This window comes from Podarcis melisellensis (assembly GCF_964234715.1).
Source record: "Podarcis melisellensis genome assembly, chromosome: 3".
Lineage (NCBI taxonomy): Eukaryota > Metazoa > Chordata > Lepidosauria > Squamata > Lacertidae > Podarcis > Podarcis melisellensis.
The window spans coordinates 48,780,664-48,805,905 of NC_138530.1; the positions used below are offsets into that span (position 1 = coordinate 48,780,664).

A 25,242-nucleotide genomic window follows, 5' to 3' on the forward strand; every position below is an offset into this window, starting at 1 on the left:
GACTAGATGACCCTCTCGGTCCCTTCCAACTCTACCATTCTGCGATTCTAAGATTCAACTCTGGACCCTGGTCCAATAACCAAAGACAGGCGGCGAACGGTGCGCATCTGCTTCACAGGCTCCGCCCCCAAGAGCCAAGAGAACGGGGGTGAGGCTGATGTCACGACGGCGGCTGCGCTACCACCTCCAGGCGGGCAGGTGGCGCTGTCCTTCGGAGCGGCAGGACTCCAGGAAAAAAACCGGAGGGGGGGGCGGGGACAAAGAGCCTCTCTAGCCGCGCTAGTCCGTCCGTGGCCGGCGGCGGCGGCGGTGTTGGTGGTGATGGCGGCCGTCCTGTCCCCGCGGGTGTGTGACAGCGACCCGGCCACGCCTGGAGCCCAGTCTCTCAAGGTGAGCGGGGCAGCAATAGCAGCAGCAGGAGGAGGAGGCGGCAGTCCTCTCTCAGGCGACTCGGCCTGCCGGGGCGGGAGAATAAACAAATAAATAACGGGCGACCTCCGGCGAGAAACGGCAGGTTGTGAAGGACTCTCGGCAGGGACCGATCGAGCGGCCCTGTTGCCTCGGCCGCCTCCCCGCCCCCGGGCTCATCCCTGAGGAAACGAAAGGAGCCTCCGCCCCTGCCGTTGCCTTGGAGACGAGTCTCCCAAAAGCCTCCGCGCCCCCCGCCTCCCCCTCCAAGGCTGATGGGCAGGAGCGCTTTCCTTGAAGTTGCCGCTTCGCTGTCTCCTTCGCTTTGTGTTTATTTCGCCCCCGCGGAGGGGAATCCAGTGGTTCTTGTATCCAGGATCCCATTGGATCTGAAGCTGCTCGGTTCCTTCATCATCCTTTTCGTGAGCCTTTAGGCCGTACTGCTGCTGGGACTAAAAGTTGATGCTGCGCATATGACTACATCACTAGGGATGGGGAACCTTCGATCCTCCGAATGGCGTTGGGCTCCCATCATTCCTGACCATTGGCCAAGCTGGCTGGGGCTAATGGAAGCCGGAGTCCCAACAACACCTGGAGGGCCACAGGTTCCCTGCCCACCCTTGGTCTATCCGCATTACAACCCCTCCGTGACATTTACATTTCGCTCGCAAGATGTTCCCATGGAAGAAGTGTGTGTGTGTGTGTGTGTGTGTGTGTGTGTGAGAGAGAGAGAGAGAGAGAGAGAGAAAGTGGACATATATTGCAAAGGATCTACGGCAGTGGCATAGAGCGCACCCTCCACCATAGGATCCTTCTGTGGGATTCCTGTTAGGATTCCCTGGCGGCAGTGTCAAAATAGGTTTTGCCGTCAACAGTAAATCCAGTGCTTTATTTTCCCCTACAGGAGTGAATGGCCGTGTTCACTTAGGAGAAAGTAAAGGGTCTTTGGGGGACACCATGGGGTGGCAGATAAATTTGCTTCTGGTGGTAACCCCTCCTCCCCACTTTAAGCACCCAACCTGCCTGTTCATCTGCATAGCCCTATCCTGAGTTTTGTTTCTTGGTCTCTCTAGTGTTGGTAATTCACTTTCATATATATAGAGTAGATTCTCTTGTTGCTGTCTTTCCCATATGGTTATCTACCTCTGCAAGCCTGTTTACTGGAAGTAAGTCCCACTAATGGGATTCTTTTCCAGCTTGTATATTTAGGATTTTAGTCTTACTGAAACATCATATAGCATTCCCTTTGGAGGCAGCCTGATACTTTCAGCATATTTTCAGCTTCTGCAAATAATTATATCTCACACTGTCAGTGATATATGCTGTAGTCTGATCCCATAAAATGCATTTAATCCAAGAAGTCCCTCTTACCCCAGCATCCCTTGTTATATTATCACAGATTCTTGAACAGTGGTTTCCAAACTTCTTTCCCTACTTGAAAATTGCTGGTGGGCTTGGCAGACCACATAATGATTTTTCTGTTTCTTGCAGTGATTGTAATTCCATAGAATACAAATTGTAATACAAATAACATATAAATTGTTGGAGTTGGAGAGCATTTCAAAACTGAATTCTGAACTTTTAAAATTGTGTTTCAGTTGTTTAATTTATTACTATTTTAATAGTTTTGTACTGCACTTTAATATTTGGTTTCGTCTTTGTGAGCTAGCTAGAGAGCGTCTGTTATGGCTTTACAAACGCAGTAAATAAATAAAACAAATAGTCAGATCCTAAACTATTTAAAGCAGAAGCCAGGAAACTTTTTTCTCTTTTTGCCAAGGGCTTCGTTTCAAGGGTGGGGTGGTGGTAGTGGTGGTAATCTGCTGGAAACCACTTTCTGGTGGTGGTTAGGGCCACCCTGCCTCTCTCCACCATCCCAGCTTCAGGAACTGCTACTTCAAATTGCTCAGGGCCATGAAGTGGCAGTTCTCAGATGAGCTTGCTTCCTGAACATTTCTGTCAGAAAAAGGGAGAGGAAGCGTCAAGAGACACCCACTGATTGTGGGCCAAGGAGAAGGGCTTGAGGCTGTGGAGAGGATGCAGACTGGATGGGGATGTATTCCATGGGCAGGTCCTCAGTCTTGATTTAGGGTCTTAAAATCCAGAATAATTATATTCTAGGTCTCTAATGAGTATGTGTTGTAAGTCCTGGGAGCTCTGCTTTTCAACATTTGTCACATTGCTCTTTATGTAGGATGATACAGAAGAGAATTCAAACGATGGCAGCCAACCATCAAAAAGACGACGCATGGGCTCAGGGGACAGCTCCCGAAGTTGTGAAACTTCAAGTCAGGACCTTAGGTATTATCATGCATTATGTTTTTTTCTTCTCTAGATGCATATGGTATCTAACTTTTCCCAATATGTTCCAGATTGTTTAAATAGAGATAGGAAATATATGTCTGACCCTCACTTGCTTACCCTCAAGCTAGTTAGGGTAACTCCACATGAACTACAGCTCTGAAATTTTGTACTCGTGGAGTCAGAGATGGTCACGATAGGAATTTGAAAATAGATTGTAAGTACTTTTCTTTCTCAAAAAGGTACACTGGAACTGTGCCTCTTATTATTTAGTTGCCTCACTCTACCTAGAAAGTCGAAATTTGGGGTTTTCTTTTTTTATAAAAAGAAGCAGCATATTATAGGACACCATTACTAACCTGCAAACGGGGCATTTTAACATCTAACAGTTGGAACATAGTCCATGAAATAAAGGGCAGTTTTTAAAATGTATATTCTAAAAATAAAAATTCCACCTGAAGCGTGTCCAGGTGGTTAACAATTTAAATAAATAAATAAACAAACAAATAATCCTTCTATGGAGCAAGTGAAATGGCATGTGGGATACAATGATGGACTGTGGACTGGAGGGTTATTGGTTTGCTTGGGTTTTTTTTGTTCTTGTTTTTATTATGTATTTCATTTTTATCTTGTAGTTTTATGTTTTGAACTGCTCTGAGATCTACAGGTGAAGGACGTGTAATTATTATAAATTTAAGAATTAATTAATTAAACACTGATTGTTTCAAGCTTGATCTTTATGTGTTTAGCTTTAGCTACTTTCCAGCTGAAAACCTGATAGAGTACAAATGGCCACCTGATGAAACTGGAGAATACTATATGCTTCAAGAGCAAGTCAGTGAATACTTAGGCGTGACCTCCTTTAAGCGAAAATATCCAGGTATTAATGTTAGAAATCCTTATGTGAAGTGTTACAAATCAAATGTGTATCCATGAGGATGTATGAATGTGTTTTCATCTAGGACTATTGAGGCTCCTGTTGTTTTGCTCTTGACTACAGAATTCCTCAGCTTCCTTTGGGAATGTATTATACGAGAATGGCACATTTGGTTTTTGTCTCTTTTTTCATTGATATCTATGAAAACGTTTTACATTTTTAAATGTTATTTTTGTGATGTTTGTCTGTTGTCTTGAGTGCCTGACTTGGGATACTTTGAAAAGATGAGGCTTTTAAGCAATTCTGTTCATTTTTTAAACCCTTTAATAAAAAGAATTGAGATAATATTTTCTTTGTTATTCACAGTAATGAACATTTCAGTTGTTTGGTTTCCGCAGATTGTTGCTGGTAGTCTTGAGCCAGTTACTGTCATTCAACCTCAGGTTCCCTCTGTGTCAATAAGGGAACAATGAGGACATTCCTCTCAACATGACTGTGAGCATGAAGGATAAACAGCAACAAAGGAAGCAAAAGTGATTGTAATTCCTGTGCAATTGTGGAATCACACATCTACTTTATGATCAGATGTGGGAGTACCACGTATTCTTGGAACTTGTGCATTCTGCTGCATAGATGATGGATGAGTCCATGCTTCATACTTTTTAGAAAAAGCACAACAAATAAATGGGCAAGTCACTCTTCTGTTGCAACTTGTTTGAATGCCTGTAGCTACTTTTAATTTGAGCAGTGGGGCTTTTTGCAGCGCATTCTCATTTTTTGTGTATAAGTAGACTTGCCCCTGTTCTTGACTTAGTGAAAAGGTGGGCTAGGGAAAGCCGTAGTGACTTCCCTCCCCCTGGCCCAACATGCTTCTCAGGTTTGGTAGAGGCAAAAAGCATAATATTCCCTGCGTGGGTTATCTTATTATTGTTTCCTGTGACAGAAGCAGTAACTTTCTATTATAAGTACTTGAATGAAATTTAACTGTAACACAGCTATATTTATTTTGTACTTTTGGAGAGGTTGCAAAAATCCTTTACACTTTTTTTTTTTACTACTTTTCCTCCCTTTTCCTGGAGATTTAGAAAGACGAGATCTATCTCACAAAGAGAAACTCTACCTCAGAGAGTTAAACGTCATTACAGAAACACAGTGTACCTTAGGTAAGGACAAAAAGGGCATTTTTTCCTTTAAAAAAAATGAAGTATGTAAACATTTCCAAGAGAGTAAAATGTAGGAGAGATTATTCATATTTTTTTTTTACTTTTTTTAGCAATAAACTTGTGAAGATGTGGAAACTGTTATTCAAAAGATTATTACTTCATTGCTCCTTAAAGTGGATTGGGAATAAACTGTGAAAATATGTAATATGTTCAGCCTTATGATTATGTTTATTCATTAATTTATATAACTGTTTAAGACCAGTAGTTTACAAAGCAGTTTACAAAATATAAAAATCAGTTATGCTACTATAAAATGTAAAAATCCATAATTAAAATAGACAATAAAACAATACAACAGTTGGAGCAGGAGATGTCAGAACTTGATTCTGAAGTTCTGTGGGGTGAATCATTGTGCAATTGTCACACACACTTTGCACTGCACTGATGCTCTAAGTTAGGATGGCTACAAATCTTTAAAAAGAACTAAAACCCCCAAAGCCCTTAATTTTGTCTCTTATTTTGTAATGAAATTGCACAAGTGACTTTTTGATATAACCTAGGTCTCACAGCCCTACGCAGTGATGAAGTAATTGATCTGATGATTAAAGAATACCCGGCGAAACATGCTGAGTACTCTGTCATACTTCAAGAAAAAGAACGCCAGCGAATAACCGATCACTATAAAGAGTATTCTGTAAGTTCTGCCTCCAAATTTATTTGTGAAGATGTTTACAATCTTGGAACGTATTAAATGTCTTTTGGGATAGATAGCTTCTGCAGCTTGTGAACTAATGGAAAAAAAATCTGTTTCAGCAAATGCAACAGCAGAACACACAGAAAGTTGAAGCAAGTAAAGTTCCAGAATACATTAAGAAAGCTGCCAAGAAAGCCGCCGAGTTCAACAGCAACTTAAACCGGGAACGAATGGAAGAAAGAAGGGCCTATTTTGATTTACAGACACATGTAGGATGGCTTAACTTTTTTGCTCAAATGACTATAGGTAGCTTCCTGTTACCTATAGTAAAGATGCCAGATTGGGGGAGGGGGAGGGTGTTGGAAAATATAGCATTTTATTTAAACCTCAGTAGATATTTCTCAGGAGAGAGAATACAGTTGGAAGTTATTTATCCAGTTTTTTTCTTGGTTGAGCAGGGAACTGCCTTTCTCAGATCTTGCCACTGCCCTCTGGAGTAGCCCGGTAGTCACCACTGGTTTACAACAGTGAAACATTATTTTGATTGGGTTTTGAATTCCTCCAGACTGAAATCACTGTGAGCTCACCCTCTTTTACTCTTGATGCTTTGAGATGCACAACAAGGTTTTGCCATCCCTATATTGCTTCACTTCCAGTACAATTGCTCCCTTTTTGTTTATAAAAAGAAATATGAAAATGGAATAATCAGCATTTCAGATCACGAATGCATTTTAGCAATATTCATTCTTTATGTTTTATTTTGTATTCTGTTCTGATGGAAAAGATAAGGAATTTTATTTTATTTTATGGAAGCACATAGGAAAACTGCCACTTCAGGTGTGTTTCTTGAGCCTTAATTCTGTACACAGAGTGGGGAACTTGGACCATTTTCTTTCCCCTCTCCCTGCCCCTCAGCCACAGTGTAAAGCGATTAGGAGTATGGATCTGCTTGCCCTAATCCCCTCTTAGGCTGATTGATGCAATTGCAAGGCAAAATTCTGGGATGTGGAATGGAGGGTCACACTACAGATATTCCTACACAATATGCATATGCCATACCATTGTGATCCAGAAAACACATAAATATATCTGTACATACATGCAGCTCAGGTCACATTATTTAACATGTACCTGGGGGTGTACGCAATACTAATGCCTCACCGTCTGTACAGAATTTTTAATCAGTAGCTGCGTGATCCACTCCTTGGGATGTGATCCACTCCTTGGGGTATGGAAGATCTGGTAATTTTATCCAATCTATTGGAATTGAATCTCAGGTTACATGATGCGTTATGCATGAGGGCGAGTTGGCAACAGAAATTTCATAGTTCCAATGAATCTAGCTAAATGATCATTTGGAAAAGCAAGCCACTTCATTAAATTGTAGGAAATGAGCTCCTTATTTTTTTCTGTTAACAATCCAGGTTATCCAGGTGCCTCAAGGAAAATATAAAATTTTACCTACAGAAAGGACAAAGGTTAGTCCTTATCCAGTGTCTCTCATACCAGGCCAGTTTCAGGAGTACTATAAAAGGTAATTGTAAAAATAATGAAATAACGTTTGTTCTGCTGTAGCTGATTGTTTTATTTCTTGAAAGCATTTTACTGTGCTGTTCAGCCAATGGGGAGGAAAGGCTGTCAGAGCAGCTTGCAAATATCAGTAATGAAGCGGTCCCTGCCTCTAGGCTTGTAATCTAAAAGTCACAACACAAAAGGAAAGTTTCTTGCGTAAGTGTTGGGAAAAGCAAACAAGCACTAATTCTTTATTGCTTTAGGAAAATGTAGCTTGTAGAAATAAAACCCCCCAAATATATATAAGGGAATGACATACTTTTAACGGGCAAGCTTGGCAAACCTGGCTTAGTTACCTCTCTATATAAATATAGAATAACTAAATATAAGAATTGCCTTGTTCAGCATGTACTTTAGATTGGATTCAGAGGATCAGGATTTTAACAAATGAGAAAACAGTCCTGTGTCACTCCAAATTGCATGGCAATGGTGTACAGTACGTAGGGTCTACAGAACATATCCCTTTATATACAGTGCTTTCACACATTTTACTTGTGTGAATTCTGTTATACACGCAGTGGCCATCCTGGGGATGGTTGCAGTGGAGGACGGGGAGAGACTTAGGTAGAAGAGACAGAGAGGCTGACAGAGGCAGAAGACACCTGAAAGATGAACAGGGAAGCAGATGGAGGAAGAAGAAACCCTGGCTCCCTTGGTTGTGGAATGGAGCAGAGGTGGACAGAGAGAGATGTAGGCAGAATAAAAATGCTGGAGTGGATCTGAGATGAAGCTGCAGCTTCTGCCTGCCTCTCGCCCTGTTTGCTTTTTTTCTCCCTTCTGCAGTGGAGGAAACCAGGTTTCTTCTTCCTTTTTCTGCCTCTACCGCTTTCCTGCTTAACTTGCCTCCAAGGGAGCCAGATTTCTTCTTCCCCCTTGTGCCTTCACTGCTTCCTCACTTATTTCACATCCTTCTTCCTCTGGCAGTGGAGACACAGGGAGGTCCTCCATGCGTGGGCTCCCCCACTTCCAGCCAGCAGCTTTTGACTATGTGGCGATTTTGCATATGCATGAAATTGAACTGTATATACAATTGTTTTATTGTTACCTTTCAGATACAAATTTATTCATCATAGTTGAATCACTGAAAAGTAGTTTTTGAAGTCCAAGCTGTTTGTATTATCCCTTATTGCCATACAGTGTATACATAGTGTATCAAAAGATGGTACTGAAAATAATTACTTTTTCACTTCAGATACTCTCCAGATGAGCTTCGATATTTGCCGCTCAATACAGCTCTTTATGAGCCTCCCTTAGATCCAGAGCTGCCTGCACTGGATAGTGATGGAGATTCTGATGATGCAGAAGAGCGTGGTGATGAAAAGAGGAAAATCAAAGGCAATTCGGTGAGCTAAAGTAGTGTTTGCCTATGTATGTATGCTTTCATATATAGCTAGATAGATTAACAGAAACTTCAGAAAATACAGAGGATAAATACCCAAGTGTTTTGTAAGAATAAAGCACTAGAGATATTTTTGAATTGTATTCTTGTCTATATACCTATTGTTGTTTCTGGTTGAGGTCTAATCATTTAACCTTGTGCCATTCTTAAGACTTGTTAAATGTGATCCCTAGCACTCCATCAACAGAGCGCTGGATTGAAGGGCCAGGCTATTAGTTATTTCATTGGGTACCTCTGTGGTGAATAAGTGCCCTATTCTTCAGAGTAAAGAAAGCGAAGTTTGATGTTTAGAAAGAGATCATTTTTTCCTTTGTCCACTCCAAGCAAACCAACAAAATGATGGTGGTTTTGTTACAGGACAACTCATCTGGCAATGTGTCTGAAGGTGAATGCCCCCCTGAAAACCAGGAGGAACCTATTCAGGGAAGACAAAAAACAAGAGAGAAAAACTCTACACCAAGAAAAGAGGGTTCCAAACGATCTGTATCCAAGTCAGTTCCTGGGTACAAGGTAGAAGAAAAAAGCCCCTGACTCAGCTTCTTTACTGACCAGCCTCTCTCCCTGAAACATTTAACTTTGTTTTTTCAAAAATATGGAACTTCTGCTTACTATACTTGGCTAGCTGCTCTCCTGTTATGCATTCCTGTTCGCTTCTTTACTTCCTGTTGCTTTATTTTACTTGGGGCCTTACTGTTTGTTACCCTGGCTGTGGAGTGGCTTCTATTTTCTATACTTAAATTGGTTCCTAAGCAACTGCAGCATGAAACCCCATTATAAATGAAGTTCCCCCTCTCGTTTTGCAGGGTGGGGGGGTGTTCTGTTCTTTTATTGTCATTATAAGGTAGATGGTTACATATCAAATATCCCGTTGGGGTTGAATTAAAATACCTTGCTCATGTGTGGACTGGACTGTAAAAATGTTGCAAAAACTTTGCACATATATTTTCTTAACTCTTTACAGGTCAAAAACATTTTAATTGTTTAGAAAGTGATTTGGTAATAGTAATCTTAACATTTCCCTAGAATGTAGGATGCTGGGAACCTAGATTTGATTTGAGCAGCACTGCACTGTTGTTTGCAGGGGGAAATATTCAGTTAACCTTGTAAGAAACCATTTAGACAATACGTTTTCACCCTTACCTCTATGGGCAGTGAGGGTCAGGAGCTGCTCTTGGGACTCACATTCTTCCTCTGTGCCCCTTCTCCTAATTGTGTGAATAATGACTAAACTTGAAGGTCTCCACTTTTGAATGTGAGCATCTCCCTAACCTTGCCAGTATATAGATATCCAACTCTGTAATTTAGGAAATGGTTCCGTATCATAGGGTAGGGGAGATTGTGGACTAGAAAATGGGATCTCCTGCTGCAGTCACATTGTGTGTTCAATTATGGGGGGGTGGGGTAGAGAGAAAGTATGCGATCCTGAGATTGCCTGTGATATCATTGCACAGAAAGGTGAGTGGGGAAGCGGTAGCATCTGAACAGGTCCAGAATCTCAGAACCTTATCTTAAACTTGTCATGTTTGAACAGTGATGATTACATCCAGTTTTGTAATTATCAACGGATGGATTTCAGTTTAGGATTAAAAGTATTTTTCATATTTCAGTGGAAATTCATGTTTAGTGTTAAGGAAAATAAAAAGCAAGCTATTTGGTTTCCATTGAAACCAAGGGGATATTTGCTTTATACTATAGTTGGAAGATAAGGCATGTGGATTAGAAAGGGTACAGGAAGAAAGTTAAGGATGGTAATTCTGAGTTGCCAGCATGATTGTTAAACAATATCTAGCCTGAGAAGTTGTGTAGCACAAGTAACCTAATTTTAAAGTTCTGCAAACTGTTACCAAACTGCATCATTTATTTTAATTGCTTATTCCCCCCCCCCCAAATCAAACTGTTCACTTTCCAGTTTGCATTGCGCAGCTTCTGTTGGAAAAGACTTGCAGGAATATTGTTTTAACAGGATAAATACCTTTAGACTATATTACAGAAATGTTATATGTCATCTATATCTCATTTCAGGAATAATTTTACATGGTGCAAATAAGAGATTTAAACTTTTGCAGAACATGTCTATTTTTACATATTTGCATGGCAAAATGTTTACTTTATTGCAGACTTAAACTCATGCCAGTAATGTAATTTTATGAAATCCAAAGATGAAGCTTGAAAGGCTTAGTAGCATTTTTGAACTTTTAAGTATTACGTGAACAAAGTCCGTAAGATTCAGCAAATGTTTGGCTAGTCTTTCATTGTGAAGGGATAGCATAAAGAAGTGATTGGCGAGGCTTGTGACTGCTAAAGATACAACTTATCTTTTTTCAGTACTTGGATTCAAAAATGGATCCCAGTGATTGCTGGTCACTGGTTCAAAAGCATATTCTAGTAAGTCTAGATGAATCACAGGAAAGCTCTATGCAAGATCTCCTGTTGTGAATGCTTATTGTGCTCTCGCTGCTGCCATTCATTTCAATGGTGCTGCTGTTGGAGTCTTTCCTGGTGCATTGGGCCCCAAGAAGACAGCACAAACTACTTTGAAAACACAATGATGCCAACAACCCACCCACCCTCCCCCACAATTTATGGCTATTCTCACTATAACTTACACTTCCCCGAATGTAAGGTCAGGATGATTTTAAACACATGATAGATTTTATGGAGCTTATTAAAACATGACAGATAGATAGAGAACTATCTATAACAGGTATTTCTTTTATACATTATGTGCTGAAAATGGGACTTCAACTAATGTCCCAGGAATATATAATGATTTTATTATGCAACATGCACTATCCATTTATCATCCTTTACCAGTCTTTAAATTACAATATTCACTCTAAAACTAAAATTCAAGCTTAAGAAGATTTACAATATCCAGGCATACTGTTGTTACGCTACAGAAAGCAAATGTTAAGAGTTTTTCTCCTTTTAACTTCTGTTTAACTTTTACTATTTTTAAACTATTGAAACGTTTTTTTCCTCCTCATGATATACCATTCCTTTATAGCCATTAATTTTTACTGCAATTGATGAAGGACTGGCTGTTATAATTGCACATGCAGTATTCTTTTCTCAGAATAAGGGAGATTTGCACATATGTTAAGTTGAGCATGTAGCAAGAGACGGACTTGCCCTTTCCCCCATCCCAGAATTTTTCAATTTACATTCCGTTGCTATGAAAACAGGAAGAACTTATTTTCCGGCAAAGTAATTTTCGGAAATATGGTGTGCTTGTAAACTATTTTTGATTTAGCTACAGTTTAGCTGCTGAAATTCCATTGGTCTTGTTCAAGTGTAACATTTCTGGTCCAAGAAACCATGGTTTTGGAGTGGGAGCAAGCAGAGAGTTTGAGCTCTCCATCTTCCCCATCCGTCATCTGCCAAACCTGGAAACTGTAGTTTATCCCACCAGGAAAACTTCATGGAATCTGCAAAGCATTGAAATAAATGCACTTAATTTATTTCTGTGGATCCATTCCTAGTATGACTAGGTCAGGTATAATCCCAATGGGTGATAGTCAACTAAGTTTTACTCAGAGCAACCTTTTGAAATTAATGGATCTAATCTTGTCATGTTCATTAATTTCAATGAGTCTACTCTGAGTAAGATTTAGTTGGATTAAACCCTGGACCAGGGATGCTACATATGAACCAGGCCAGTGTTTTCAATGGGATTTAATCAGCTTGTGTCTGGATTGCAGCCTTTGTCATAAAACCAATTTTGAGAGCAGCAAGCCAGGAACTCTTTTTCCCCCTCACCTCTTTTGTCGAGTGGAATATGATTAGGAGAACAATAGGTCAAACAGTGTTTTCCAATGTTCCCGCAAAGCCATTTTTATTTTTCTGTTTTCACTTAAAATTGCTTTGAAATGTGAACAGGCTTTCCCTTCTATTTCATTTTGATAGGGGAACACTCCAATGTCTTTGGAGGGTCTTTAACTAGCACGCTGTGACTGTTTCACTCCTAGTTTTGTGGAACTAGGACTAGGGGGAAACGTTATTAATAACTGCACCTTCACCAGTGTTTTCGCCTTTAAGTATCATAGTATTAACTGCACATACCACAGCACAGATCTAGTGACTCAAAGGTTGTTCTGCTTTGGGTGACTGAAAGAGAGGTTGCTACTGTGTACCACTTCAGTAGAATATACAAACGGTAAAGAGAATTAGAGAAGTGCACTTGCTGTTTTGTTTTATATTGATATAACTTAAAACACAAACATTACTCATAGAATGTAGCAATACAAGAGGGAGATCACTGCAGGAATGAGGTTTAATATTTTGTTGGTAGGCGCAGGGTATAAAAAGGTATAAAAGTAGGAGTAGAATAGGTAATAGAAAATTTTTATATGTATGTTTTCTCTTTCGTGGTATTTATTATTTTGTAGAGACATTTGTGAATGTTAGTCTCCTTTTATCATTCAATTATATTTATGTATAAAACAGGTGGACTATGCTTTTTAAAAAAATAAATAAGCAAAAAATTATTCATGAATGCTTCTGTCATCTTTTGGAAAACAAGCTGTTTATAAATGCCTTGTGGGTATTTAAACAAACCTCTGGAGGCCAGGCAAGTTAAAGTGCTCTGAAGCCCTAGTTTAATTTAGATATTCAAATATTCTAGGAAATCAGACTAAGGCTTATTAGTATGTACTTCTCTGCGGTTTAGAAATTATTAGGAACTACTGGGTTAAAATTTAAAAAAATCAGTGTTAAGGTTTGATTTTTCACTTTTATTTTGCTTATACAGTAAGTTCTAAAGAACCTACAGTGGTACCTCGGGTTAAGTACTTAATTCATTCCGGAGGTCTGTTCTTAACCTGAAACTGTTTGTAACCTGAAGCACCACTTTAGCTAATGGGGCTTCCCGCTGCCGCCGCGCCGCCAGAGCACGATTTCTGTTCTCATCCTGAAGCAAAGTTCTTAACCCGAGGTACTATTTCTGGGTTAGCGGAGTCTGTAACCTGAAGTGTATGTAACCCGAGGTACCACTGTAGTTTTCTGCATTTGATAAGCAAAGTTTTTATAAACCAGTACTTTTCATTACTTAACAGCAATCAGAACACCTCAAATCTATGCTGCTTCTCTCAGCAGAACCAAAACAATACTGACAGGGATGTGTATTTAGAAAGGGTAGCTGTTAACATTTCATTGTCTGAATGTTTAGAAAACTAGCATGAGAGACCATTCCACATTAATTTGTTTAAAGCTCCTCCTCCCTTCCTTATTGGCTTTGCAAAGTTCTACCTGCTCACACTTCTCACTCTTTCAAAGCTGGGGATATGTTCAGATGTTTTGGTGCTTGTTTTGCTAAGCAAATATGGTTCTTCTTCAAAGCAAAAACTTCTAGTTATACCAAATAAGCAAGTTCACACCTGGAGGTTCCCATTCTGCTAGCGTAACATGACAAGGTTTCAGGTATAGATACATACAGTATCTCTTAATGCCAGCAGAAGCTACCCTTGTATGTAGACAACAATTAATACTGTATGCAAACTCAATTGTATAAGGGATAGAATTGGTATCTACCCTGTTCAAGGGTGGTATGAGCTAGAGTTCCATCTCTTTGTCACATAACGACAAAGAATAACAGGGGACAGTGTTTTGCACATTGAAAGTGCAGACAGTTGTCAGGACAAACCAAACTGGCTGCAGTCTGTGGGACTAAGTTGGCTATATATTTAAAACCTGCTCTCTGTTTCTGATCTTATATTTGCTAGCGACGGGGTCAGATCTTGTTTCACATGCCCACAGCTAAGTGTCCAATTGCAGCTTGCTTCATTTCGGCATTGGCTTCAACTGATAAACATGAGATAACCTAGCAGGCTTCAATCAGCAAGACTCAGCTGTGCTGGGAAACATTTCTGCCTATGGCTTTGCTGAAGTTCAAGTCTCTAGATTCAAGATCTGCCTTTCAGGAGCGAAAATACTAGGCTGGCTGGGTCATTTGTTTGAGTTGATGTTAAGACAGCACCTTTATACGTACTACTATGAATTATTCTATACTGTATAGTGAATCATCTCACTGGTCTTAATAACATTGTTGCCAGTGGCTCTTTGCAAGACTTTAGCATTAAGGCAACACACAACACTATGAACTGCTAATTAATTCAGTTCAGAATGTTTTGCCAAATCTCTTTGTAGAAGGCAAAAAGCATCATATATGATTTAGCATATATATTTTATATTTATAGTTCAAATAATATGAATTGCATTTCAAGAGACCTTCCCACATTACTGATTTTCATGCATCATGTGCAGGCTATAGACAAACTGTAATATTATTAGAAATTATCAACATTTTTCTTTGTAAAATTCATATTCATTGTGTAATTTGATCATTTGATTGACATTTTTAAATGAAAGAGTTTTAATTACATACGCTTTCTTTGGCTGGGATACATTTTGTAAACTATACATGTACATGTTTTGAATAGTTTTTTCATTTCTGTATCCAGTATAATCAATGCTTGCCAATTTTTAATCATTCCCTTTGATCCACACCACTCACAAGGTTCATTAATTTATAAAGGTTAAAATAAGTACATTTTTTAAAAAAAACAAAAACCTGTTCTCAATTCTTCTGGAATGAATTTATAGCCCTCTTCTACCCTTCCAGCCAAAGGCCTTTCCAAATGCTATATGTGGAATTTGTCTGAAGGGTAAGGAGTCCAACAAGAAAGGGAAGGCTGAAGCACTTATACACTGCTCCCAGTGTGATAACAGTGGTAAGTAACAGAATCTGCTTTGAATAAATCTCTAAATATTTAAAGTGATGACCCATTTTAAAGAACAACCTGCAATGCAGAATCAAACTAATGCTTTTGCAATTTTTTTAAAAAAAGTTAATTTAGCATATCTGACATGCTGAAATGAACTCAAAATGTTCTGTGAAATAAACCATTTTAATTATTCTCATTCAAGATGCTTCATTTGACCATTCTAGTAACGATGCTGGTTTTGATCTAGGCCACCCATCCTGTCTGGATATGTCTGCAGAGCTTGTTGCAATAATTAAGACCTACCCTTGGCAATGTATGGAGTGTAAAACATGCATTATATGTGGGCAACCTCACCATGAGGAAGAAATGATGTTCTGTGATGTGTGTGACCGTGGCTATCATACGTTTTGTGTGGGGCTTGGTGCTATTCCAACAGGTAATTATATAAGTTACTCTTGTTCAGAGATTGAATCAAGATCCAAGATTAATGAAGCACAATCTTGCTTCACTCCTTTCAGAAAGCTCAGATCTCAACATTTTGTATGTCATTTGTATTTTAGTGAAATCTTGGAGGCACCTATTTCTTACACACTTCATTTACTCTCTCAATTCTTGTTCATAAAAAGTGTTTGCAATTTAGGATTTAACAGTATGATAATAAACATTGAAAGAAGTAAAAAGATTGGAGATGGGAAGTCGGATGTCAGAAACTTAACTAGAGAACCTGACATCTGATGAAAATTATTCTCAATGGGTTTGGCAGTGCAGTTGTTTCATTTAACTGACACCTTCTCTTCTCTTCCCCCCTCTTCCATCCCACACCCAGTGTGTAGTTTAAGTTTATGTGACTTTAATCAAGTAGAAATGGTCAGTGTTGTAAGCCACTGAAAGCTTTTCAGAAACACATCGTAAATCAAACAGGTTTTTGAAGCTAGCGAAAAATGTAGGTGGTTCTTTATCAAACAGCAGATGTTATACCCATTCAGGCATGTAATTATACTTTACAAACTGTTTTCTTCATTGGACAAAGGACATTAAAGCTAACCCAATCCCACTGTGCCTCATTCACCATTTTGCTCTTTTCCTATAGCACCTACCTAAATTTACCTAGGGAAAATAATTAAGTAGGGTACTGCTGTCCCTACTTTCAAGTTTACTTAAGGAAATGAACAATAATGTGCTGTTTCAGTCTCAGAGGGAATCATTCTCAGTGCTGGAGCATGAATATTAAGTGATGCACTGACATTTAAGTAAACAAACAGAAGAGGCTCAGCACATACTTCTTGAACAATTCACATGACTTGAGTGTCACCGGTATATCCAACCCTGAATAGCTTTCAGCATATTATATAAAGAATTGAGAAGCAAGCACAGTTTCTTCCCACCATTGCATCTGTGTACCTGCCTGTGGGGAAGGAGGAAAAAAATCTTCAAGGTCCCTGAAATTTAAGTTGCATGAAATTGAAAAATAACAGCCAAATTAAAAGCAAGTTTCATTGGGACACAGTCCCAAGAAAGTGGACATATGATTGCAATCTTATTAACATTTGTGTCCTTCCGTACTCTGCTCCCCAAAAGCACTTGAAGTGAGTGATGATTTTATAGTAGCAGATGTTTGCTCTACTGTTAACTGACAATTCTAATTTTGTAGGTCGCTGGATTTGTGACTGTTGCGAAAGACAACCTCCAATACCCAGAGGCAGAGGAAGAAGAGGGAAGAACAGCAAAGAAGGCTAAAATCAATATTTACACTCTTTATATATAACTGCACAAAACAAGTGCTAAGCTTGGTGCTATTTACCTACCACTCTGTATAAGGAAAAATACCACTCAAAATGTTTTTCACCAAATAAAGTTTTTAATTTTAGGAGGACAGGGAAGGATACATTCTATTCCAGTAGCTTTGCTTGAAAATCCCATGCAAAGGGAAAGTGCCCAGTTGAAATTCTGTAAATCTATCAATTGTTTCATGGATACAGTGCTGCTGCATAGCAGTCATTGCACAACAGACTTTATTTATTGCATAGCAATCAATTGTGTTCTCTGTACAGCTCAAAGAAAAGGACTGAATCACTAGTTGGCAATTACTGTTTTCTGATGGGAGTTGCCTTTAAGCAGAGTACCAATGCCTGACAAGAAAAAAAAATCCACCAAGTGGTACAAATCTCATATGATAGAATGAATTTAGGTTTACAGCAAAAAATCATGTAGACCTTATATTGGTCATGCCAAATTATGTCTCTTAAATCAATGCTTCTCCCTATCCAAAGGAGGATAATTCATATTTTATTTTTTAGGATGTTATATCGTATGAAAGCAGCCTTAGTTAAATGGCTTTCATGTTCCAAAAGCTGCTTGCATTTTTAAAATGGTATTTGCTCCTAGTGTATTCATACAGAAGAGGTTAAAGTATTTATAATTGAAATGTGCTGAAATACTGTATGGAAATTAGTCTTTTTACTATTCTTAAAATATTTGTATAGAAAATCAGTTTTATTCAAAGTCACAGTGAACTGTAATATTCATATTTGACCCTGATCAGTTAAGAGAAAACTTATACAAATACTGTGCCTGTTGCAGTGTACCTGTGGGAAAAGTTTACAATACAAAATTAGTTATGGCTTTATTTCCCCCTCCCTGGCAAAGAAAGTATCAGTTAGTACTAATGCTCACATAATAGCATTCATTCAATTGTCTATATTGTTCACATGTGAAGACCAGTTGTCTAGCTCTGAATCTAAAACAGAATTTCAAGTATTAATTTTAATATTCCAATTAGTATAGTCCAGAAGACTGATTCTTCATCCTGAGACTCATCTTCTCTTGCATGAAACTGCTTCTGGTTCAAATCTGTATCTTCTGGATTGTAGGAGCCACCACCAAATGGAGATTCCACAACTGTTTGATCATAGTACACTTTCATTTCAAATTCACTTTCCAGATGAGAGGGATGGCCATAAATCCCTATTCCCACTGGACGGCGGAAGTGCGCTGGCACATAAACGACATCTTGACCACAAGTTACTGACTGCAATTCATAATCATCAAAACTGGGGTGAAGGGTCACATCAGATACGTACAAGTCTGCATCCCCTTTTAAACTCTGCATCTGAAGCACTATCTTCCCTTCGTGATTTAACCTTAAGTAGCTGTAGTTTCCAGCACCAATCTGACCTTGAACCACATGAAGGAGAATCCATTCTTCAGGTATGTCTTCTTCCTCATTATAAGCAGTTGCTATTAGAAGTCCTTGAAAAGCAAGCAGTATTACTAGGACCCTCTTGCAGTAGACTGCCATAACACCTGTGTTGGATATAGAAAAATCTTGTTCTGTCACTTGAAATTATACTGTCAAATAATAAGATTCCATTTCTCCAAGAGTAGCTATGAATATTTGTAGACAGTCAACATACTGTCACATTGTAAGCTGTAATAATTTGTGCTCTCTTAGCAATCACTACTACTCTCACATAACAGTTTGCACAGGTACACCAATGCAAGACAGTCGGTAAAGTTAACAAGGTAATCCAAATGGCACAAAGAGCCAAGCCACACATAATGCAAATATACTAAATACAACACAGTGAGCAATCTTAACTGCAGCCAGCCAGCACAGTGCAATCAACACCTCATCCAAAGCCCTGCCACTCATGGAAAGGTGGTAGTAGGAGGAGCAGGAAAAACTCTGCTATGCCAGCCAGAAGCACACATAGCAACCAGGTCTGATACTGTAAAGTAATGGCAGTGGGTGTGGTTCAGAATTCATTGGATTCTAGCCTGGCTCAGTCTCTTTCTATCTCCCCCCTCCCACTGCCCCAGAGCCCTATTTTGCAGCCTCTGCATTAACTCTGAAGCTACCATGAGTGCAGAGAATACTACACAAGATATTGATCAGGTTTTGCATTGGTGTCTTAGGCTAGTCCTACATAAAGGCTAAAACCCACTAAATTTTGAATAGCAAAAATACATGCCAATGTTATGAGAAGCACAAAAATTGGGAAATAAGGACACAGGCCAGAATACTACAAGTATACAACAGCTTCAATAAGAGACAAAATTGCCTTTCATCATGAGGTCCCAGCCAGGCAGTTTATGAAAACGCCCCAAGTCATACAATAAATCCACAAAACTAACCAATAACACAATTAACAAAACGGCAGCACAGGTACAGCAACATAGTAGGTGGGAAGTCCTCCACTTGGCTAAAAGGCCTGGATAAAGAAGTGCACCTTGACCAAAAATCCCAAAGCATATAATGATGCCACAAGACACACCTTGGTGAGGAAGTTATTCCACAACCTGGAGGCTACACCTGGCCAGGTCGATGTGGGAGCTGGCAGGCACTCCTTCAGATCTTTGGGGCCCAAGTCAAAAAGGCTTTTCAACACATGCAGTGGGTAGGAGCTGTCATTCTGACACCATTCTTGCTGCCGCTTATCCGGACAGGAGCCCCTCGAGGTCACCAGCCCCCCAACCTTGTCCAGAGAAGCAGCAGCAACACCGGTTGTCACTGGCAGCTCCGCAACTCTGCCCCACCGCATCCATGTTTTGGCACCTTCAAGTGGGCACGACAACCTGTGCAAATCTTCCCCGGGACGCCCACCAGCAGCCTCGCTTTCCCTGGAAAGAGTTGCACCCAGTCTCGAAAGAGAAGCAGAGACAGCGGTGCTTCGACCCCACCTGTGGAACTCTGTACACAAATCTACCCGAACTTTCCGATTCCGAAAAGGAATTCGGTCGGGGGGGGGGCAAGAAAGAGAGAGAGAGAAGGGAGGCATTGTGGGCGGGAATCTCAAGGGGCGGGGAGAACGTGGAGCTCACTTTTAAGAGAAGACTTTGACCCCCCCCGCCGCCGCCTCCCTCGCATTCTGCCTCCCTCACATATCTCTCGGGGGGGTCGGGAGGAAGAGCCCCCCCTTCTTCCCCGGCCTTTAGCTGCCCCAGAAGCAGCGGGGCTGGGGGGGGGGAGAGAGAACGAAAAGCTTCCCCGCCCCCTACACTCAGGCGCTGTTGCTGCAAAAAGTGCCAAGCTGAGGAAGGGGAAGCCCACCGACTGCTGAAGCGTCCTCCCCACCCGAGCCCGCCGCCGAGCCCGCGCTCACCCCAGCTCACTCCGCTCGCCCACCGCCCACCATCGAAGAGGCCGCCGGAGCCTCTGACATAGAGTCGAGCGCAGCTCCGCCCGCCTGCCCGCGCGCGAGACGCACGCAGCGATGTAACACCGCGAGATTTGAGGCTGGAAACTCCCCGGCCTATTTCTAGATTTGCTGGTTTTCGTTCCGCCGAGACTGGCAAGTGGGGCGGGGCAAGTGAGAGGAGGGGGAGCGACGTTGCCTCTTGCTGTCGCCATGGCAACCGGGTCCCGAGGGGACGCAACGTGGGTGGATTCAGCTGTGCGGGATTCTTTCAAAAATATGTGAAACCTTGAGAATAGCCCGTGCGCTGTGTGTTTTATTTATTTATAAAAGTATTTATACGCTGCTGTTAGTAACAATGAAAATCAGAGCTGTTTACCACAATTATACGTAAAACTACATAATAAATGCCTTATACAAATGCAACCCGTTTAGATACATGTGATTTGTTTCCGATGTGCTTGGCACCACGGGCTTCTGCCATTAGCTGGCTACTTTATTTTTTCTCAAACACAGAAATCGCATTGCTGTTGCAAAGAAAGCAAGAACTAATAGCAGGCCTGGGCCAGGATGAAAAAGACCAGTGAAATACATCACGTCAGGTACAAGAGCATAAAAAACTTTTAGACGAAAACAAAAATCTTCCCACATACTACCAGCAATGCAAAAAAAAAAAAAAGGTGGGAGTTATTCAAAAGCAGTAACAAAAACGTTAAGGGATGTCATGATTCAGTAGTGGGACTTCAAACTGACAATGTTGCACAGAAAAACTTTATTTAAAAACTTTAATATGAAACCTTAATATGAAAAATAACTACAACCCAGAGACCCATATTCAGTATGTCCCCATGTCAGGTATATTTTTATTTGCACTGCATCTCCATGGCAGATGACTGCAAGTCACAAGAGACCCAGCAAGACTTAGGGATAACTTTTTCTAGCGAGTATGGTGCAATCTGCTTTCTACATAAGAGCATTAAAGCACTTAAGTGATTGTGACTGCTAAGTGGGTATTTGAAGGCAAGAAAGACTGTTAATAGACCAGCTCCTAGCCATCATGAGACGGGAAAAGAGCCCACAAAGATTCCAGGGTCCAGCTCTGCTTTCAAAACATTTGTCTCTGGAGTTACTGTAGTCTACCATTGGCAGGAATGTTCTTGGCAATACCTTTTACCTGCCAGCCATTTTGGGTGCTCCTCATCTGGTTCTCATTTTTTCATTCCTTGGTAAATATGTTAGCAGTTGCGGTGCCCAACTCCACCCCTTATAGTGGGGGCAAATGCATGCAATTGCAAATATGTAAGCACTGCTAGAAGTGAACTGATTTAGAATGGGCTCTTTCCATAAATTTTAAATCAGTATACATTATTGGAAGAGGGAAGCCACATGTTGTTCCAATTTTATGGTGTATAAATGCTCACAATATTAGACTTGAATATTCTTTCCTTGGCATATATGGTTTCTGTTAGAAAAGGTTGGTCCTTTGTTTTTGTAGGTAATCAGATTTGGAAGATTAATTTAGACATGAAAAACACAACATTTGGGCTGCTTCGTATTAGATTCCATGACTTAAAAGTGCAGTGCTGCACTAAATTACTAAAAGTATGCAAGTTAATTGAAATCAATAGGATGTATACTGTAATCGTAAACGTAGTTGTCCTGAGCCAACCAATGGAATCCAATGTAAATAAACAGGTGTTGCACATACGATCTGCTACATCCAGTACGTTTAAAATGTCTTATTGGGAGTGGGGGCACCCCACTTCCAGCCATCCCAAACACAATCTCATGAATTATTATTAAAGTGTCTGTATTTTTTGTGGCAATTTATACACAGAGAACCACAGGAGGCAACAGAAACCTATACACCAAGAATTAATTGGCACTGTTTATCCCTAGGTGGAATTAAGATTGCCAGAAGAAATATCAACAACCTCAGATACGCAGATGACACAACCTTGATGACAGAAAGTGAGGAGGAATTAAAGAACGTTTTATTGAGGGTGAAAAAGGAAAGTGCAAAATATGGTTTGAAGCTCAACATCAAAAAAATGAAGATCATGGCCACTGGTTCCATCACCTCCTGGCAAATAGAAGGGGAAGAAATGGAGGCAGTGAGAGATTTTACTTTCTTGGGCTCCATGATCACTGCAGATGGTGACAGCAGCCACGAAATTAAAAGACGCCTGCTTCTTGGAAGAAAAGCAATGACAAACCTAGACAGCAAATTAAGAAGTAGGGACATCACCTTGCCAACAAAGGTCCATATAGTAAAAGCTATGGTTTTCCCAGTAGTGATGTATGGAAGTGAGAGCTGGACCATAAAGAAGCCTGATTGCCAAAGAATTGATGCTTTTGAATTATGGTGCTGGAGGAGACTCTTGAGAGTCCCATGGATTGCAAGAACATCAAACCTATCCATTCTGAAGGAAATCAGCCCTGAGCGCTCACTGGAAGGACAGATCGTGAAGCTGAGGCTCCAATACTTTGGCCACCTCATGAGAAGAGAAGACTCCCTGGAAAAGACCCTGATGTTGGGAAAGATGGAGGGCACAAGGAGAAGGGGATGACAGAGGACGAGATGGTTGGACAGTGGGTCGGAACCAAACAATATAAGTTAAGGGCATTTGCAGATGATTTAGTGTTAACTTTGCAACAGCCAGAGGCTAGTACCAAAAGAGTTCTAGAATTAATGGAGATATTCGGCCAGGTCGCAGGATTTAAACTAAACAAACAGAAAACAAAGGTGCTGGAAAAAAATCTAACAAAAGAGGAGAAAGATAGGTTTCAAAGTGAAACTGGGTTGGAAATAGCAAAAAAGGTTAAGTACCTGGGGGTAAATTTAACATCTAAAAATGTGAATCTATTTAAAGATAACTATGAAAAATGCTGGACAGAAGTTAAAAAAGATCTAGATATATGGTCTAGGCTGAAACTTTCCTTGTTAGGCCGAATTGCTGTTATCAAGATGAATGTATTGCCAAGAATGTTGTTTTTATTTCAGACGTTGCAGATTCTAGACAAAATGGACTGCTTCAAGAAGTGGCAGAAAGATATATCTAAATTTGTCTGGCAGGGCAAAAAGCCCAGAATAAAATTTAAGATCTTAACTGATGCAAAAGATAGAGGGGGCTTCGCCCTGCCAGACTTAAGACTTTATTATGAATCAGCAGCATTTTGCTGGTTGAAGCAATGGCTACTTCTTGAAGACACAGACATTCTTGATCTGGAAGGATATGACAATAGTTTTGGTTGGCACGCATATCTGTGGTATGACAAGGTAAAGGTCTATAAAAGTTTTAAAAACCATATTGTCAGGAAAGCACTGTATAATGTCTGGAATAGATACAAGGACTTACTGGAAAGTAAAACCCCTAGGTGGTTGTCACCAATGGAAGCGAAAGCAGTGAAAAAACTTAACATGGACTCTAATTGGCCTAAATATTGTGAAATTTTAGAATATGATGGTGAAAAACTGAAGCTACAAAGTTTTGAGAAGCTAAAGCATAAAGTTCGAGATTGGTTACACTACCGTCAGATAAATGAGACATTTAAGCAGGACAGGAAACTTGGTTTTCAGAAGGAGAGGTCAAAGTTAGAAACAGAATTGTTAGAATCCAATACTAAGAATTTATCTAAAATGTATAATTTGCTGCTGAAATGGAATACACAGGATGAAACGGTGAAATCAGCTAAGATTAAATGGGCACAGGATATCGGTCATGATATTATGTTTGATGACTGGGAACAGTTATGGACCACCGGTGTTAAATTTACGGCATGTAGTGCCTTGAAAGAGAACATAATGAAAATGATCTATAGGTGGTACATGACCCCAGTCAAACTTGCAAAGATCTACCATTTGCCCAATAACAAATGTTGGAAATGTAATGAGGCTGAAGGTACTTTTTATCATCTTTGGTGGACTTGCCCAAAGATTAAAGCCTACTGGGAAATGATCTATAATGAAATTAAGAAAGTCCTCAAGTGGACATTTGTAAAGAAACCGGAGGCTTTTCTCTTGGGCATGGTCGGCCAATTGGTACCAAAGAAGGATAAGACATTTTTTATGTATGCAACCACAGCAGCAAGAATCCTGTTGGCAAAGTATTGGAAGATGCAAGAACTACCTACTCTGGAAGAATGGCAGTCGAAGGTGACGGAATATATGGGACTGGCAGAGATGACCGGCAGAATCCGTGACCAGAGGAAAGAGACAGTGGAAGAGGACTGGGGGAAATTTAAAACATACCTAAAAAACTATTGTAAAATTGTGGACTGATAAGATGTTAAGGGGTAAGAAACAAAGAATTACAGCTGTAAATCTTAAACTCTAAGAAAATTCAAAAGGGACTTGACTAAAAATTGATTGATGAGTTGCTCGAAAAAATGGCAAAATAAGGATGTGGCGAAGGGAAGGCATGGGGAAGTCAAATTTTTGTTGTTTGTCTCTGATGTTTGTGCTTGTTTTGTATTGTCTTTAATATGTGTAAAAACCAATAAAAATACTATATAAAAAAAAGAGATGGTTGGACAGTGTTCTCGAAACTACCAGCATGAGTTTGACCAAACTGTGGGAGGCAGTGGAAGACAGGAGTGCCTGGCGGGCTCTGGTCCATGGGGTCACGAAGAGTCGGACACGACTAAACAACAACAACATCCATTCACTTAAGATGTAGTGCATAGCTTTCTGTTGCCTCATGTGGCTCTCTGGATCAGAAATACAGATTTAAATGGAATGATTCATATAATGCTCTCAACCCTGTTAGTCTAGCACTGCTAGGCTGCAACCTGAAGAACAAATGTTTATCTGATCTCAAGTGAGAAACAAGTCAGCCATAGCTGCTCTCGCAGCTCCCTGCACCCTTGGTTGCTTGTATGACTTCTCTATCTGCATGCAGTTATAGCTGTTCACTCTGATGGCTATGGAGAGTGAAACTGATACAAGTGAAGAAATGGGTAGACACAGAT

General features: G+C 40.2%; 2 protein-coding genes across 5 annotated transcripts; one reads left to right on the forward strand and one right to left on the reverse strand.

Annotated features, from left to right (window-relative positions):
* Positions 1-230: 230 nt before the first annotated feature.
* Positions 231-17,006, forward strand: PHF10 (PHD finger protein 10). 2 transcript variants are annotated; one of them, XM_081906891.1, is made up of 12 exons: positions 231-390; positions 2,603-2,709; positions 3,459-3,589; positions 4,666-4,749; positions 5,310-5,443; positions 5,563-5,712; positions 6,868-6,977; positions 8,208-8,358; positions 8,772-8,924; positions 15,034-15,142; positions 15,384-15,572; positions 16,788-17,006. In XM_081906891.1, exons 1-12 carry the CDS (start codon positions 322-324, stop codon positions 16,871-16,873), a joined length of 1,473 nt encoding a protein of 490 aa, XP_081763017.1. In that variant the 5' UTR covers positions 231-321; the 3' UTR covers positions 16,874-17,006. The 2 variants fall into 2 exon arrangements, with proteins under 2 accessions (XP_081763017.1, XP_081763018.1); XM_081906892.1 differs by having other exon boundaries at positions 4,672-4,749.
* Positions 16,975-20,330, reverse strand: LOC309367538 (UPF0669 protein C6orf120 homolog). Of its 3 annotated transcripts, none has more exons than XM_081906969.1 (2): positions 20,239-20,330; positions 16,975-18,439 (listed from the first exon to the last, which is right to left on the reverse strand). In XM_081906969.1, exon 2 carries the CDS (start codon positions 18,432-18,434, stop codon positions 17,874-17,876), a length of 561 nt encoding a protein of 186 aa, XP_081763095.1. In that variant the 5' UTR covers positions 18,435-18,439; positions 20,239-20,330; the 3' UTR covers positions 16,975-17,873. The 3 variants fall into 3 exon arrangements, with proteins under 3 accessions (XP_081763095.1, XP_081763094.1, XP_081763093.1); XM_081906968.1 differs by lacking the exon at positions 20,239-20,330 and adding an exon at positions 19,740-19,929; XM_081906967.1 differs by lacking the exon at positions 20,239-20,330 and adding an exon at positions 19,692-19,929.
* Positions 20,331-25,242: the final 4,912 nt, after the last annotated feature.

Coding starts and splice junctions, on each gene's coding strand:
- PHF10 (XM_081906891.1), top strand. CDS start 322: ATGGCGGCCGTCCTGTCCCCGCGGGTGTGTGACAGCGACCCGGCCACG. Junction 2,710..3,458: donor ACTTCAAGTCAGGACCTTAG/GTATTATCATGC, acceptor TTATGTGTTTAG/CTTTAGCTACTTTCCAGCTG. Junction 6,978..8,207: donor TTTCAGGAGTACTATAAAAG/GTAATTGTAAAA, acceptor TTTTCACTTCAG/ATACTCTCCAGATGAGCTTC.
- LOC309367538 (XM_081906967.1), bottom strand. CDS start 19,914: ATGCCTCCCTTCTCTCTCTCTCTTTCTTGCCCCCCCCCCGACCGAATT. Junction 18,440..19,691: donor GTTGTCGTGCCCACTTGAAG/GTGCCAAAACAT, acceptor TATCCAACACAG/GTGTTATGGCAGTCTACTGC.